This window comes from Dipteris shenzhenensis, chromosome 1 (assembly GCF_047967505.1).
Source record: "Dipteris shenzhenensis isolate YYH24624 ecotype China chromosome 1, Dip_SZ_1.0, whole genome shotgun sequence".
In the NCBI taxonomy this organism is placed as follows: Eukaryota; Viridiplantae; Streptophyta; class Polypodiopsida; order Gleicheniales; family Dipteridaceae; genus Dipteris; species Dipteris shenzhenensis.
In genome coordinates this window covers 63,922,555-63,940,443 of record NC_141596.1, presented here as the reverse complement: position 1 = coordinate 63,940,443, position 17,889 = coordinate 63,922,555, and the positions used below count along the sequence as shown (strand labels likewise).

Sequence of the window (17,889 nt, the reverse complement as noted above, 5' to 3'; positions counted from 1 at the left end):
ACGACGTGATTTCAATTTCACCCCAATGGAAAAAGCTCCCACTATACATCTCCAAAAGAAAAGCCTCTGTTTCAATGACATTTTTGCTTTCCAAATGTTCTTGAGTTTTGATTGCCACCAAGATAAAGGCCTATCCAAATTCCAAAGAGTGTTGGCATGCTTATCAATCCATGGCAGTGGAAGAAGAAATTTGTAGACCATCGAGGATGTCAAATTATGCATTGAAAGTGAAGAGGTAGCATGAGACAAGGAAGTCAGATTCCAGTCCAGTAATTTGTCCTGTACAAACAGCGGGGGGATAGGAACAAATGGCTGCAACATAGTTGTGAGTATTCTCCAAATGGGCCTATGATGCAGACCCAAGGGGAATGTCCTGCAAGCTTGTGGAAATGAAAGCACATAACCATGTGGATCCACCACATCTCCGACCAATCTTATGCCCAATTTCATAAGATTATATGCTTTAATAGGTGCCTGTAAAGCAAGAGGCGATTCAAACACCTTGCTCCAATGGATGCTTTCCAAACGGAGAGAATTACCAGGATGAGAGGAAGCACCTAACCATTTGGCATAAGAGAGAATTCTCTTCCAATCATGAATAAAAGCAGTAGAAACAGGACAGCCTGAAATTTTCCCTTGAAATGTGGTCATGACTGCTTCCCAGTGATCTGTAATCCAATGCCCATATGCATGGGACTGCATGTTTCCACACATAGCTGCTAATATAATAGCCCATGGCTGTTTTTGCTGAAAAAAATCAGCAATCATAGTGCTCTTTCTTGCCAACATATGAAACTGAAGATTGAGAATATTCAGTCCCCCATGAGTCTTAGGAGAACAAACAGACTGCATGGGAAGTAATCACAAAGCCTTTTTGTGAGGTTTGCTTTTCCAAAATATCTCCATAGCCTGGGACATATAGGAAGACAAATGCTTACAGGACCAGGGAAGAAGAGGCAAATAAAATTGCACATATGCCATAATGATAGACTGTACTATCCGAAGTCGAACATGTAGAGGCCAAGTCGACAAGTGCTAGTATTCCAGCTTCTTGTTAATCTTTTGAAGCACCCATTTAAGCTATTGTTGAGGGGTAACATTCCACCCAATGGGATACCCTAAATGCCTCACAATGGTATGGGAAGAAATAATGTGGCCTGGCCAGAGAAGTGCATGGCAATCAGCTTCTTTCAATGCTAGAAGATTCGATTTTTGAAAGTTGATATGCAGTCCAGTAGCTAGGCCAAAGTCATTCAAAGTATGCATCAAATGAGAGAGGTCACTTTGAGAATTCCTGGGCATGAAATATGAATCATCAGCATATGCCTGTGCAAGGAATGGCTGTGCCCCTGGAATTTGCAAGCCATGAAGTTGCCCTGTATCTGCAAGATGATCCATATGCAACAATAACGAATGAGTAGCAATGGCATATAGTAGCGAACTAAGAGGGCAACCCTGTCTCACTGAACGGGTCATAGTCCATGTCCTTGACAACCCACTACCAAGCAGACACTGTGCAGTGGCATGAGAATACAACCAGTAAATAACGTGGACCAGCCGAGGGCCAAATCCCAATTTATGCATAGTCTGAGAAATAAAATCCCAATGGAGAGTATCAAATGCTTTCGCAATGTCCACTTGCAGAATGAGAACATCTTGTTTAGAATATTTGGCATACTCAATTGCAAGCAGAGCATTGGAGATATTGTCAGTAGTCTGCCTTCTGGGAACAAACCCATACTGCCTAGGATGAAGTCTTGCTTGCAAGATGAATCGAATCCTAAGGACAATCATCTTGGCAATGAGTTTGTAAATGATTGGCATAAGAGATATGGGCCGCCAATCAGCCACTGTCTCACACAACCTTTTTTTGGGGATCAATTTGACAAGGTCATGTTTCCAAGAAGGAGGATCATGAGAAGAATAGTGTTCTTGAGATCATCCCAAAATGCACGGAAAAATTCAACAGTCAATCCATCCCAACCAGGAGAGCTGCCTTTACGTAAATGACTCAAAGCATCATCCAGTTCATCAAGCATAAATGGCTGCTCCAATGCATGAGCCATTTCCCGAGACAATATAGGCTGAACATGCATAAGAAATTGAGACCTAGCTGCACACACTTGCATCGAATTATCAGACTGAGGAGAAAAGAGATGCTGAAAATGACTAGAGCATTGCGATTCCAATTCTGATTTGGAGGTGGTCCAGGTGCCATCATCCTGCCTGATCCTGCAAATATCCTCCTTTCGCCTATCCGCATGCAGGCTTTTAATGAAGGCCTTGGAGGAGCAACCCTTATCCAAAAGGGGTTTCATGCGAGCTCGGATTTGCCACTTCTTTAATTTGCGAAGATCATTTTGATGGATGATATGAACCGCATAAGTGCAAGAATCCTGTTCAGAGGAGGTGAGCTGCCTGTAAGAGCTGATTACATCCATTTGTTGCTTGAGATTGAGCCCATTTCAGCTTAAGCCTGAGGTTTTCCATGTGACTCCGTCCTTAATCTTGAATAACAGCCTGCAAGCGATGGGCGAGACTGATCCATGCAAAATCCATGTCCTCCTGAGCATGTAAGAGGAGGGGGCGGACAGCCACTCTCACCATGTTCTGAAATTGTTGATGAAGCAAATAAGCACTGTTAACATGGAGTAGACGACGACCGAAAAAAGGCATATCATCTGTCAAACGTGCTATAGATAATGTCAAGCATACCGGAAAGTGATCAGACAGCAAGAGGGAATGATCAACCCATAATGCACATGTGAAACTAGTATACTGCTGAGCATGCAACAAATACCATCTATCAAGTCGAGCCCAGTAATGAGTAAAAGCATTGTGACGGTATGTATAACCCATATCTATATCCCTTGTTGAGAGCCATAAATCTTCTGCATGCAAGATAGAAAGCATATCCTCCCAGTGTCGAAGCTCAATGGGGATCATGTGAGATCGATGAGTGGTGTTGTCTTGCATGGCAGGTGTGATGTGACATCTAAATCTGTTCTTCCCAAAGAAAGTGTGGTCCAGGTTTTAGCCAAGCAAAAGGATAAGGGAAAGGGCAAAATTTCAGAATCTAATGCCTCTCCCCAGGGTGCCTGGCAGCAACCCAAAAAGGCATTTGTGCTTAAGCCACGACTGTTACAATCTCGGCATTGGGATGCCTCTACTTCCTCCCCTGGTCAGGCCTCTACTCCTGCTGACAGCCTGACTTCTCGACTGTGGGTTGACGTGCTCAAGAAGGGCATTCCTGTATGTGACAATGATGAGGACGATAGAGCTATTGATCCAGGAGGCCAGGTGGACGTCGATGTCATGGCTGAGGCCTGACATCTCACATCTTTACTATGTTTCTCGGTTTGACTGTACATATCTTCTATGTCTGCTTCAATTACTTGCATTACATACAATGTCCACGGTCTTTGCAATGTTAATAAGTGGAGACTTTTCTGGCACTATGTACATAAAATGCACCCCGATGTAATTTCCCTACAGGAACACAATCAACACTTCTTGGCTGGCCAGCAAGGCCACTTTGCTGGTTATGACATATTTTATGCTGGTACTATGCACTTTGCGGGGGTATGCATGCTGGTGAAACATGATATGCAGCCCACGGTTGCTTACAATGACCCTCAGGGTCGATGGATGGTAATCAGATGCATCTGTCATGCTGATCTTTATGAAATAGCATCGGTTTATGCCTCTCAAACTTCTGCGACGAGAGCTCAAATGTGGGCCTCCCTCAAGCAATACCCATGGCGGCCCAATGCTTTTTTGTGTGGAGACTTTAATAACTCCCAATTTGCTAGGCATGGCCTTAGGCCCCGGACCATGAGTTAGAGGGGTAGTATTTTCTGGAGCAATAGCTGTAGGTGGGAGCTGATGCAGGACTGCAGGACACTGTGAAGCTAGATGGCCAAACTTATGACAAGTAAAGCAAGCACCTGCAAATACTCCCCATTTCAAATCAAAATATTTTTCACCCAAGGGAACATCCTCCACCTCTACCGCAATGGAATGAGGGGCTGGGTGATCTGTATCCCAAAGAACACAAAACCGATTTCGATTACCCGAAGGACGGGGTGGGCATACAACTTGCCCCAAAGTAGCTGCCAGACTTGGTAACTCAGCCCTCATATAATCCGGAAAATCCATTACCTCAACCCATACAGGGTAGTGATGTCGAATAAGACCGTGATAATCCTTATTTGGCGACCATGGCATGACATGCACCATTTGTCTGCCATAGAATAGAGGGGACATCTCCAATATCTGCTGACGATATGAGGCATCCAAGAAATGCACTTCATAGAAACCTCGAGAAGCAAAATATACTCCTTCAACAAAACAACCTCCCAACAAAGCCTAAACGCACTGAGCCACATCATTTGTAGAAGGTAACTTCCCAGGGAAGGAAATGATAACTGCTTGCTGATAGAACTTCCGGACAGGAGTAACCAATGAGGGCAGCTTCAGCTTATACTGAAGGGCCGAGGGAGGTTTGGCCCACTCCTTCCGGCTCTGGTGGAATTCATCCTTGAGCATGTCGAAAACATAGTGAGCATCTTCAGAGGCTGCAGTAGACAATTTGACTTGCTGTCTTTTGGGGTCCCGGGAGAAGTCCTTCCGGGAGTAACTTTTAATATGATCCTCCATGGAGATAGGCAGGGCAGAATTGATGAAACGAGCAGACAGCCGGGGATAAAGAAGGGCAGCGAGGGTTATGTACATATGTGGAAAGGGCGATACACAGCAACGAGGAGGAAAGCAGACGGCAGTGGCTAAAGCGGGCGAGCAGAAACGGGGCGATGTGACTGAGGGAAACTTATGAGGGAGAGCGGGCGAGTTTGATAGGAGCAGGTAGATGCACAGAGGTACACGCGGGCAGATGCACACAGGAAGGCAGCATGCAGACGCGCGTTCAGCAGCGGGAGCTTCTTGTAGCAGGCAGACGCGCGTTCAGCAGCGGGAGCTTCTTCTTCGCGGGCAGCAGCAGCAGCTCTGTCGACCGTCCGACAGGTACACACACACCACGCGTGCACACGCGCGCGCACACACACACACCCACCCCCCTTGGGGAAGTCAAAGTCCAATCCTCTTCGCCAGAAGAAAACCTGTTGGCGAAGAGGAGTTTTGTAGGCCCAAAGCTGTTGTAATCTCTTTCTCCACCACTTGGTTGGGCAATGCATATGCCAAATAGAATTGCCTTTCTCTGAAACCCAAGGTTGAGGCAAAAGGATTTTATACAATGCAGGCACCGTAATTTGAGATAGCCTCAAAGGGCGAGAAGAGGACCTTGGGGAAGTCAAAGTTCGATCCTCCAACCTATCCTGAAGTTCCAAAGGAGGAATCGGAACACACACACACACACACACACACACACACATGCATATTGCTTCTATTGTTTGTCATAGATGCCAGGCTCCAAGGGAATCCTTGCTTCATCTTTTTTTTTGTATTGCGGTGCCGCCAGGGCCTAGCCAGAGGTTGAACTCACATACATTCATACATACCTACCCGTCTTAACCACAAGGCTAGGACCCCTTTGGCATCTTTCTTTTTTGGTAATGCCCTGTGACTTTCTCCTTTCCTTACACTTGAAGATGATTTTCTAATGCTTTCTTTGCCAAACTATTCTGGCTTTTTAGGATCCATCCATGAAGGCCGGGGTTTGATCTTTTCTTAATTTGGGTTCGATAGTGGGGGCTCTTGACTTTATGGAAACATAGATATCATAGAGTCTTTGGAGGTAGAAATCATCGAGTCTTTTTATATAGGTATATGTATATGTATGTATGTATGTATCTCTCTCTCAGAAACATCTAGAGGCTTTGGAGATGTTCTGCAGAGAGAGAGACTTGACAGTTCATCTTGGTAAAACCAAGGTTATGATCGTCAACACCGCGAGAGCAGTGTCTCGTCACCATAGCTTCACATACTGAGACGAGCCAGTGGAGATATCGCAGTCTTACACATTTGGGAGTAGTGTTCATTGTACCAAGTTCACGATGATCCATGCAAAGTACGGCATGACTCACACGAGGACGGGGTGCTCTAGCCCCCGACTAGAGACGCGGTGCTTCCAGGCACACTTGCTCTAACGAAGGGTTTTTTTTTTTAACACGCTGGTGAGACCAATTGCCATGTATGTAGGACCTTTCTGCGGGAGTGATATTTCAGCGACATAGTGGAAGAGATTTGAGAGGCTACAGGTGATTATGGGATCCAAGATGATTCGAAGTAAGCCCTCAGTCCCCCATTAGATTACACAGGCAGAGTTTGCCATGACCCCTCTCTAGGTTGATGCCATCTTTCAGACAATGACTTTTCTCCTCCAACCATATCATAAGGTCAGCTCCATACGTCTAGGGTTTGGGGGGGGGAGAGGAGTTCCCCACCAAGATCCAGTTTTACCATGTCCACTTTCAAAGGGTCTCGGAGTACACTTTCTGAGGGTCTCGGAGTATGGTCTCGTCATCAAATCTCAGTTTCTCGAGGATAGGAGAGTCTTACATGCAGTTGTATGTCTCTTCACATCAGCTGAGGATTAGGGTAGGGGGAGCCGCAGGCATATCTTGGGAGCAAAGGATCTGCAGACTATGGCAGATGGGGGAGGTCAAGACAGACCGAGTCTACCATGAGATCCGCGGGCGATATCATTGTCTCTTTTCAGGAGGGGCATAGCTTTGGTCCGCTTACATGGTTGATCCATTTTTCTGACGAGGTTTGAGTTGGGCGCTTTCTGATTGAGATGCAACGACAGAGAGATATATTGATGTGATAGAATTGAGAGCAGCAGGAGGGAACGCCACTGGCCACCGAGATCGATAGAGCATAGACACGTGTTACAGACTTCTATGTATCCGAGTCAGCTACCGGGGAGGCTGAGGGAGAGGAGCTTGATGAAATGAGAGCATCATGGAGTGAGATTCTCGGCCACGATGTTGCCAGGCGAGAGACACGCACTTCCCATTCGACATGGAGAGGGACCAGAGCACGCACGATCGAGGTCCGGTCTATTTCAGCCCTCCTCAGAGGTGACCGCCAGAGACGAGGTGTCACCCTTGACGTAGCCCATTGGGTACAGTGATCGAGGAGACCACACCCTCCACCGCATTGAGAGACAGCTCGACATACACATAGACGAGAGCTCCTTACATCCCATCAGAGAGCCACCAGGGTACTTGGATATATGGAACCTGGGTGTGTACTAGGAGGGTTAGCTTTGAGCACCTAATACTCTTCTGCTATTTTGCAACTCTACTATTTTGTTCAATTCACTAGTTTAGTGCTTTAGCTTTCAGCAAGGGCCTTAGTGAGCCCTTCGCTTCAGCCCATAGTGGCTTTTATAAGTTACTTTTTGGTTTTGCACTTTGTCTCATAGGCCCGCGAGGCCTCCTCTAGACGTTAATACATATCTCTCTCTCTCTCTCTCTATATATATATATATATATATATATATACTGGGGGGGGGGTGTGAGGGCGCGTGCGTGAGAGAGAGAGGAGAGACAGGCTAAGCCATGGTGATTCCCTGCACTAGACTCCTCTAAGACTGATCTATTGATTGGAGCATGAGAGGCGAGAGAGCCTTTTCCATGTTTCTTGTAATGCAATAAAATGTATCATGATTTGTGATAGGTTGTGTCAATTGAGTCGGGTGAGATCAATTAGACTATGACATTGTAATTCAATAGCAGTCCAACGTATCAATGAGTCGTGTGGGATCATATTGTAATGTCATCGTGTCATCTCCACTAGTTCACTGCAATCCCTCCATGAATAAAAAGCCAAAAGAAAAGAGAGTTTTTCAATTCCTAAGGGATTTCTAGAGTCTCTTCCAAAAGGAATTTTGCAAGTCAGCAGAAATCTGAAAGCTTTCTAAGGGATTTCTAGAGTCTCTTCCTAAGGAATTTCTTTTGTCATTCATTTTATTAAATCATCTTGGCTTGTCCTCAAGATCGTAAATGCATCAAGTAATATTCTAAAGAAGAGCAGAAGTACATAGAATAATAATCATTTCTATTTATTATTTTGTTTAATGCCTTCTAGAATCATAGGCAGTTTTAGCCTGGATGAAAAGAATGTGGACTACTTTTTGATACTTTCTTCTATAAGCTGGCCTTGATCACAGCTGAGTCTTCCCTTCACATTGGGAGTGCTGAGAGAAACCCAGTATGGGGACCTTTGCACAAAATGGGTGCTCATGTGTGTGGGTCTGTTAAATGTTTTATGTCTTACAGCATATTTTTATCATAAGGCCCACACCCAGAATTGGACATGATGTCATGAGATGAAAATTGCATTGTTCTTTTTGTTGTTAGAGGATAAGTTTGGTCATGTCGTAGAATTCATCAGTGATACCATTGTGTTATTCATCAGCTATTGCGTGCTCTTGATTGAGTTAAAGGATGAAGCAGGACAAATCCAAGTTCTTTCTGCAGCCTTAGAGGTAAAAACTGCTCTTGAAGGTTTTTTACTTTTTGGATCAAGAATCTCCCTCTATACAAAGCATACTAATGGAATTGATATTTTCTGGTTCCACAGATGGCAGGGCCTGAAGAGCAAGACTTAGTCACTAGATTCCGTGCTCTTGTGACACTTGGGTCACTTGTATGTTCTCACTTTTGATTCCTAGTGTGCTATTTTGTTGAACGGCTCTCTTATGTGTCTTTTATGGCAAGTTATAGATATGGATGCAAAGTTATTTGGTGGTTGTATATCTGTGTATGAAATATGCAGTAAAAAATTTGTAATTATAGAAAATTGCATGTAGTTGCTTAAAAGATAATTAACGGAACTTAGTAACTTGTTTAGAGGGGTCAAGAGGACTTTCTCAAGTCCTATGAGATCAAGCAGAAAACATTAACATAAACATTTTCTGGGTTATTTGATTAACATGTGTAGAGGAATAATATTTGTCTCATTTGTGGTGAATACCACATTTGAGCATGTTTTTTGCTTTCCAAGAAAGAAACTTTTGATGAATCTCAGTAAATTGAATACAACCTAGCCCTCAAGGCCTCTGTGAGAACCAGTGCCACACTACGAAAAGGAACCAACAGAATTTGGCACGGAGCCAACTGGAGGGACTATACTATGGATAACTCATGTAACATGCAACGGTTATCTGATTGTGTAATTCACAGCAAGACCTTCTTTAAACCTTTAGCGAGGAATGAGCGTTGTTTACCATAGAGAGAGGAAGGAGATGAGGGTAGAGAGAGAGTAGAGTCGACAACCGATTGGGTCCCTGTACCCATTGAGGGCCCCCTCCCCCAATCAGGGGAGAATTTGCTTTATACTTGGAGAACTGAGAAATACAAAGACCACTCTTCAAGAGAGCACGGAACACGCTTCTAAAGAGCTCACTGTGCACACGTATAGCAGACCTAAAGATCTGAGAGGCAACGCCGACCAATACCGAGACATTGATGCTTTCCACACTGACGATGTAGGACGCTTCTGCAAGGCAAGGAAGAGGCTTGTGCTGTCTAGCGGAATGCAAGGTTACTGCGTGAGTGAGAGAGTGAAAAGCTAGAAGTGATAGATCCTATGAGAGAACTGAGAGATGACGGAAATATAGAGCTGAGAGTGAGCTGTGTAAACTGTAAAAGAGAGCTGAGAAAGCTGAGGAAACAGTGTCCAAACCTCTCTCCGTTTGTTGGTCCAAACCTCCGTCTGTTGTGCTGCGTGGTCACCTTCAGATCAGGCTGAACTGATGGCCAAGGGACTGAGGCTAGAGCAGGGCCAAATCTGAGGATCTCAGGGGCTGCACAGGAGGCTGAAGTGGAGCTGTAGGAGGACTGAAGGCAGGAGCAAACTGAATGAGAAAACAGGGCAGCCAAGGGGCCCTTTTATAGGGCTGGGCTGAGCCAACCCAGTCTGTAAACAGACAGACTCAGTCTGTTTTACAGACTGGCTGGCCTACAACCAGCCTATAAAAAGCCCTCCCTGGCTCATTTGCCAGGGGAGTTTTTGGGCAGCCTTTGCAGGCTGCCTTCCCTGCTTACCTGTCCAGCTTTTGGGGACCCTAAAGGGACTCCTAACCTAGGCTAAGACCTAAACTATTAGATGGAAACACTTAACCTACTATTCTCCAGTGGGTACTAGTGAACAAGAACTGACTACTGACTTGACCTAAGGCTGAGAGACTGACCTACGTAGCTTGTGCCTGACTGTCCCTGGACAAGGGCTCACAAAGGGGTCACAACATACGACAAAATCTCCTATCTGGGAATTATAATACACTTGTCGATGCAGCCAGTGTGTCACCTTGCACCCAAGTGCAGGGGTGCATGTGACAACTCATCTGTATGTCTGTTCAATTACTTGAAGCCCAGGTCTTACAAAAGTGTTCATGATGCTTGGATAAATTGACCCAAATGCCTAGCAAGGAGGTTTGCTGGTCTAATCTTCTGTCCCCCCACCCAAGGCTGCAATGGGCAACCCATGTGGGCCAAGCTGTGATGCTGGATGTCATTTCCTAGATGTCAGAGAAGAGATTTCTACTTGGTATCGAAGCTTGGTGGGGATTTGGATGCCCAAAGGACGGTGAGGTGCCAACCTTAGAAACTTTGCGTGCTTGGTGCGATGTGAGGGTAGATCATTGGGTTCAATGGATTTCATAGCAAGAGACCATGCCTTTGTTCCAAATACAAAGGCTACCACTTCAATCATGAAGGCTAGACAGGGATGCATGGACATGTTTCTGTATATGATGCTTCTGCATCAGATTTAGCAGCATGTGTTCTTCAAAGTGCAAAGGACGATGCATATCTTTCAGGGAAGCATGTTGGCTCAGGTCCCACCTTAGAAAGGCTCAAAGAGCGATTCATGACTGAAAGCCACTCTACCATCTTCTAGAATTTTGGAGAAGGATGTGAATATCTTCAGGGCATGCCTTTAATCAGGTGGGCCATGTGGCATTTTCTACAGGCAAATTGCAATGCTGAAAGCTTCCTTGCAAGTGGACTTGGCTTGGCCATTGCACCAGGGATAATAAGTCGGTGCATCACTATGAATTCTGTTCTCAGAGATTGGAATGCACCATTCATAAAGTGCGTACCCTAGGACACTGACAAACTCGATTGGACAGCCATACCTACAAATAATGTTTTCAATTAGGAACTTGGCTGTATTGCGAGCCCAGTTATCACGTAGGGGCTTGGACTCTGCCCACTTGGTAGCATAATCGGTGGCTACAATGATATACTTGTTCTGTGTGAACTGTACCATGTTCTTGAAAGGACCCATGTAATCGAGGATCCATCTCTGGATATACTTTTTGCTCTATTTTGAGTTCTTTTAATGATGCTTTTAGCTATTTGAATAGATGAAATTTGAGCTGCTGATCTTCTCCCTTTTGGACATTACTACCCCCTCCCTCTCCCTCCCCGCTTCTATCCCCTTCTCCCTCCTTGCTGCTGCTCTCCCTCTCCCTCCGTCCCTTCCCTTCCACCCTCAATCAGCGAATGGCTACCCATTCATCCAATCGTTGTCCCCTTCTACCGGCTGTGAGAACGTGCACTTTCTCTAAAGACGAGTTGCTGCTACAACTTGAGTTTGAGAGCTCCACCACCCTCCTTGGACACATCCGTGGGTCCCACCCATCTAGGACTCAGGCTAGGGACGGGATGCTTGCCACCTTGTCTTCAGAAGAGGTTATGAGCAGTGACTGTACGACTCCCGGCACCCACATATGCATGCACGCACTAACTATACCTATACGGAAAACAGGGTGAATTTGGGCCCAATCCTCCTAAATTATGCTTCTTCGAATCCAATTCATGGCAATGAACTTAAAAAAAGATTTAGAAAAGGGTTTTACACCTACACCGGGCTGGTCTGATTCCATGTACCGCTTAGCACTAATGACCAGATTGATGTTCAAATATCTCAATTGTGCACTAAGGGTCAAGGATAGACTTACATCCATGAGCACAAAAGCTTTCACTGTTCGGCTCGAGCCACTCACAGAGGGTGCTTGTAGGGATATCTATATTTGTGTGTGTGTGTGTGTGTCCATTGGAGCCGTGTCTTTGCTCCCCCTTTAGCACATCTTCAGTTTAGAAAGGCATACTTCCTGCATCGTTTGGGCCTTTCTATAGTGGATGATGGGGAGATTTCTATAGTGGATGATGTGGTGGATGACTGGGGCTCCGCTCTCTCTTTTCCTCAGGCCAGGAGAGAGTTTTGTTTGGGTTAGCATCATAGGTCTATTTGGCGAATTCTTACTAGTACTCTGCACCCTTTTCAGCCTGTCCATCACCTGTTTACTACTCTTCCTCTGGTGGATTGGAAGTTTGATCAGAGACTTCTGGGTTAACTCTTCGTTCTCGTTTGCAGAACTTTCTGCCAAGAGAACCTATTATTACTTCCACAGTCATGGATTTAGGAGTGTGGGAATCAATTCTAGTATCTTGACAAGTCTCTTACTCAGTGGAAGATTTGTCTCCAATGCATTTGGAGCAGTAAACTTCCTCTCAGGCAGAGGGTTTTCTTGTGGTTCTGTTTAGTCGGTGCATTACCAGTGGTTCTTTGTTGGCTGCCAGGCCTCGGCTTGCACTACTTGTTCTCATCCCAAGGAGATTGTCTTGCATCTTCTCTGGACCTCTGCTAGTGCTCGGAATCTTCTTCCTAGACTGGGGGCTTATCTTCATGCTTGTTTCCCCAGGTTTTCTTTTGGTAGGCAGTTTTGGTTTTTTGGTAGATATGTCTTAACACCAGCCTATGTTCAGTTCTTTTGCTGGTGTCGTTACTGGGCTTTGTGGTCCTTATATCATGCCCGTAACATTCGATTGTTCGGCCACCCTTCGGTGGATGTTTATGATTTCTTTCGCTCCTCCCTGCATCGATCTCTCCAAGATGCACATTCTCTTGGAGATCTTCCTCTTGCCCAGATGGAAGTGTTTTATAAGTGTTTTTAGTTCCAATTAGTAGCTGCTCCATTTTGGGGCAGCTATGAATGTGCAGTTTTATAAATGAGATACTACTTTTCACGTAGAAAGTGTGTTTGCACGTGTGCCTGACACAACCCCACAAGCACATGCACATGAATGTGTGCACGCACCCGTGTGCACAGAGAGAGAGAGAGAGAGAGAGAGAGAGAGAGAGAGAGAGCACTAACTCAGTTTTATGCAGATCTTGGATGGATTGGTGAAGAAAGTCGCTCTTGATTTGGATATTGAAAGCATAGCTCACGCAGCTGCAGCATCGACTCATGCCCAAATATCAGAAATTGGTAAAGATATTCGGCATGTTATTAAGCCTATCATTTGACATTACCCCCATTTGCGAAGGATCTGCAAATAGATTTGTTTTGAAAAAAAACTATTCCCTCCTTGCCGCACATGCCACACTTCCAAATACCCCGAGGGTTGCTGCATTCCTGTAACAGTTGAGAGACTGATACTGAGGAAACACTCTATAGCATATATTTTTTATGGGACCCAGTCTTGTGCATCAAAAGATGATGTATGTGCATGAGAAATGGGTTTCGTTTAGGACTTCAAATTTTGGATTAATGTATATTGTTGATTTATTTGCTCATCTGACTCTACTTAAAAAAAATCTCAGGTCTTCTTTTAATTGTTGTGGGAATCAGAAAGGCTAAGCACATTCTTCATATATTGTTGGCTGCAGGTTAAAGTTACACATGCTTGCAGACCTGCCTGCGCTTGGATTCTCACACTCACATTGACAAATGCTCATTTATTGACTGAAACAAATCTCCCCCATATCCCCATGGTTTGTTACCCTTGGGCTATCGCTTCTTCTGCCTCTTGTTGTAATCCTGCTTTGCTTTCAATCTCACCCTGGTTTCCTTTGGTTACATCCTGCTTTGCTTCCAATCTTCTCAACCCTAGTCTCCTCAATCTTCCAATCCTGCTTTGGTTACATCCTGCTCTTGGCTCTAGCTTTTCCTTGAGCACACCTTTTTCAGAATGATGGAAAGATGACACGGGCTCCTATATTTTTCCTATTGCTTCAAGTATTGTTGCACTTAAGTTTCTTGATTGCTTCTGTCATGTACTGGTGATGCTTCTTTTTTACTGTCTTATTGTGACTCATTCCACCCTTGCTTGCAGTCTCATACCTCTTCCCTTTGCTCTATTCCTCTGGCTGCTGCAAAATTTGGTCTTGGAATGTATTACCATTCCATGTGGCAAACTATTACTGGTATGCTTCAACCTTTTTAACCAGTTCTGCCATGATACGCCATTTTCTATTACAACTCACCACTCCTGCTTTTGGATACTGGCAGCCTACACAATGGGGCTTTCTTTTTGGATGTGTTGATGGCAGATCAACGGTTGTCCTTTGGTCTCCAATATGTTACTGGATTGGAAGCATGCCCTCTCGCATTTGAAATGGAATAGTCCGGATTTGTTGCAGGGAATTTCTCTCAGAGCTGAGAGCATACATTGGTCCAAGGTTTTTTCCCCTCCATTGGCATTGCATGAGCCTGACGGTCATATTTCATTAGTTTGAAAGGAATCCATTCAGTTACAGATGTCATTCATGATGATGATGGAACCACCCTTTCTTTTCCTCTGGCGGCTGCAAAATTTAGTCTTGGAATGTATCACCGTTTCATGTGGCAAACTATTACTGGTATGCTTCAACCTTTTCAACCAGTTCTGCCATTAGAGCTTGAGGACCGTCTTTAGGATTGGACTCTTTCTTTACCAAGGTCATCTTGTCGTCCTTTGAGGCTCTCACATATTACTGTTGCTTCTTTATATAAAGTACTTCTGTCTCTAGCATGGTTTCTCAAAAGGCCAATCAGTTTTGGCAAATGAATCATCCTGTAAAGTGGTGGCGGAAAAGATTGAAACAGATTTGGATTTAAAAAATTCTCCTCCAACAACAGGTTTTTTTGTGGTGAGTTCTGATGAGGGGTTCTTCCATCTTGGCAACTTTTGGCACTCAGAAATATTTCTCCGGCTGTTTGTCGTAGATGTTTGGCTCCGCATGAGTCTGTGCCTCATCTTCTTTGGCATTGCTGCCATACTTCTGATTTCTTCAACTTCCTTGGGCATTGTTTGAGAACTCGATTTCCTAATGCTACCTTTGGGAAGTTCTTCTGGCTTTTTGATATTCATCCACCCAGACAGGAGTTTGATTTCTTGGGTTCGTTATTAGGCACTATGGACTCTATGAAAGGATAGAAATCACAGTCTTTCTACATTTTTCACTTTTTCTTTTTTTAGGCACTCTTTGCAGCAATCTCTCTTTGATTGTTTGCAAACTCATTATATAGAACATGATGTATACCTGTCATATAGTAAGATTTTCTGTTGATGTAATTTGGCATACTTTCCTTTTTGGGATAGCCAAGTTGTAATATAAAGCATCAAAATTTTCACACAAAAAAAGGTGTGTGTGTGGATAGAGAGAGAGAGAGAGAGAGAGAGAGAGAGAGAGAGACTCTATTAACGTCCACAAGAGACCAATAGGTCTACGAGACAGGGAAAAAACCAACATCTGCTAACCAAGAAGTGTACAAAGCACCTCCTGTTACTGAGAGTACCTACATGGGATTATGAAAAACCATTATTGGTCACACATCATTTTAAGACACAGAGTCTTTTGGTTTAGATTTAAACTCTTTGATGATTGCTATGCCTTCATGGTATACTGCCTATTTTCCATCTTTCCTAGCAGCCTCGAGTTTGGCTAATTCTATTGCCTTATTCTTCAATTAAGCTACTGTGAGTTCCTCGGCTATCCATACTTTAGTCCCTTCGAACGTGTAAGACTCGCAAGAAGCTTTACCTGTAGATCTTGTGATTTGATCGTAATGATAGAATGTCCTCTAGAGTGTCGGATATTAGTTACTCCATCATCATCATCATCCTTATCACCCATCTATTCAATGTTAAGCATGGTTGCTTTGATACGTGCTAAAGTTTCACTAAAAGAATCCTCGTCTTTGTACAGAGTCCTACTTTGATCTTCAGTGCATTATCACGTGTAGCTTCATGTTCCTTGATCTCATCTTGAATATCTGTTTTGTTTGCCTTGGTACCAACCTCCATAGTAACTTCTTTTTTGACTAGGTCTTTAACTGTAGAGACTAGTTGAGGAGTAGGGGACGAAGCCTTGTTAGCTTTAACTACTTAATCAATGAAAGCCTACTGACCAGGTCCTTCAATAAGAAGATGAGAGTTGAGTTGTTTCTTGAATTGATCCTCTAGCGTGGTTAGACGCTTTGCTAGACGGAGTTGGTGGTTTTTCTATTCGATGTCGCTATTAGTTTAGGGGGAAGCCACCGCCTGAGCAAAGGACTTCACCCATAGTTTAGAATGGGTTATGTCAGTCGAGCAAGCAAGAACCTTAAGCAACCATACAATTTTGCAACGTCTGCTAGACAAACTCTATTGTAGCGAATAGTCTGCTGTTGTGCGAGCTTCAATGTATGTTGTTAGGCGAACAATCTGTAATGCGAAATTGTCTTTACTATGGTGGGCTCCAATGTCACAGTTAGCTATGGCGTCTCAAGAGGTGGCGGAATGGCATCACCAGCAACGACGGAGCTGTGGCTTCTTTCAAGATGGCGTATTGAGTGACGGCTAGGGTTTTGTTCATCCTAGCTAGGGTTTAGGTGTGGGAGGCTTGAATAGTATGCTGCGTGGCCTGGCTGTTTAGCCATGGAGCCATTAGGAAAAAAGAGAGCTCATTTTGGGGCCTTTTAGAAGAGAGAGAAAATAGGCTCTCAACCAATTAGGAGTGGGCCAACATAACGTTGAAAATTCAACAAAAGAAGATGAAAATAAGAAAAAGAAATAGTACTATATGTTCGTAGAAGCATGTCACATTAATGAGGTGATCTGATTTGAATCTTTAAAAAATTTATTTTCTGTGCAGAATTTGGTGATTCTGACACCGCAGACGCGTCCGGAACGGCCCAAAACCCCAAGAACGGCACTGGAAACGCTGGAATCGGACATCCGGAGGCCCGGAAACGGCCAAAAAAGGCCGAAAAACAGGATTTGCAGCAAAATGCGATATGGTACTTTTGAAATTATGCGATATGGCACTTTTGAAATTTCAAAAGTGCCATATCGCATTTTGCTGCAAATCCTGTTTTTCGGCCTTTTTTGACCGTTTCCGGGCCTCCGGATGTCCGATTCTAGTGTTTCCAGTGCCGTTGGGGTTTTGGGCCGTTCCGGACGCGTCTGCGGTGTCAGAATCACCAAATTCTGCACAGAAAAGTGTTGCTCTTATATGAACATTGAATGTAAAGCATGTGAAAGAATATATTTATTCCTTTTCACACTGACATTTCTCACGCAAGTATCCATATTTTATTGCTTTTGTAGAGAAAAAAGAGAAAATAGTGAATTTCTTACAGGGCCTCAAAATGAGCTCCCTTTTTTCCTAATGTCGGCTCAGTAGCCATGACACAGAGGAAGGAGGTGATGACGAGGAGGAGAGGAGGGGAGAGAGAGAGAAAGAAAGAAAGAAAGATGTATTAACGTCTTCTGGAGGCTTCATGGGCCTGAGACAAAGTACAATAATCCATACAAGCCATTGTGAGCCGAAGCAAAAGGACTTGCTAAGGTTGTTTGCTGAGTACTAAGCATTAAGCTAAAGTAAATACAACAAAACTAGTCTCAAACTCAAAGGTCAAAATACATAGCTCGGTGCCAAGGTGGCTCTCCGATGAGCTACGAAAATATCTTGTATCTGTCTTTCGGGTTTTCTCTCTCTACGGTACGGGGTGTGGTCTCCATGATGTGTCTGTATCTGATGGGCCATGTCAATAGTGATTCCTCTGATCAGGCGATCCCTATTGGTGCGATGGGTTGGGCCTCCATCGTGCATGCCTTGGTCATCTCTGCATCTTTGGCTGCATCTCCATGATGTCTGTATCCGACGGGC

General features: G+C 44.3%; 1 protein-coding gene across 1 annotated transcript in view; it reads left to right on the top strand.

Annotated features, from left to right (window-relative positions):
- LOC147906195 (transducin family protein / WD-40 repeat family protein) overlaps window positions 1–13,608 on the top strand; it is a 170,334-nt gene extending 156,726 nt beyond the window's left edge. The window contains exons 20-22 of the mRNA XM_087377003.1: window positions 8,383–8,452; window positions 8,548–8,613; window positions 13,144–13,608. Coding sequence (XP_087233129.1) covers window positions 8,383–8,452; window positions 8,548–8,613; window positions 13,144–13,281 — 274 coding nt within the window. The 3' untranslated portion in view covers window positions 13,282–13,608. The remainder of the gene's footprint in view (window positions 1–8,382; window positions 8,453–8,547; window positions 8,614–13,143) is intronic.
- Window positions 13,609–17,889: the final 4,281 nt, after the last annotated feature.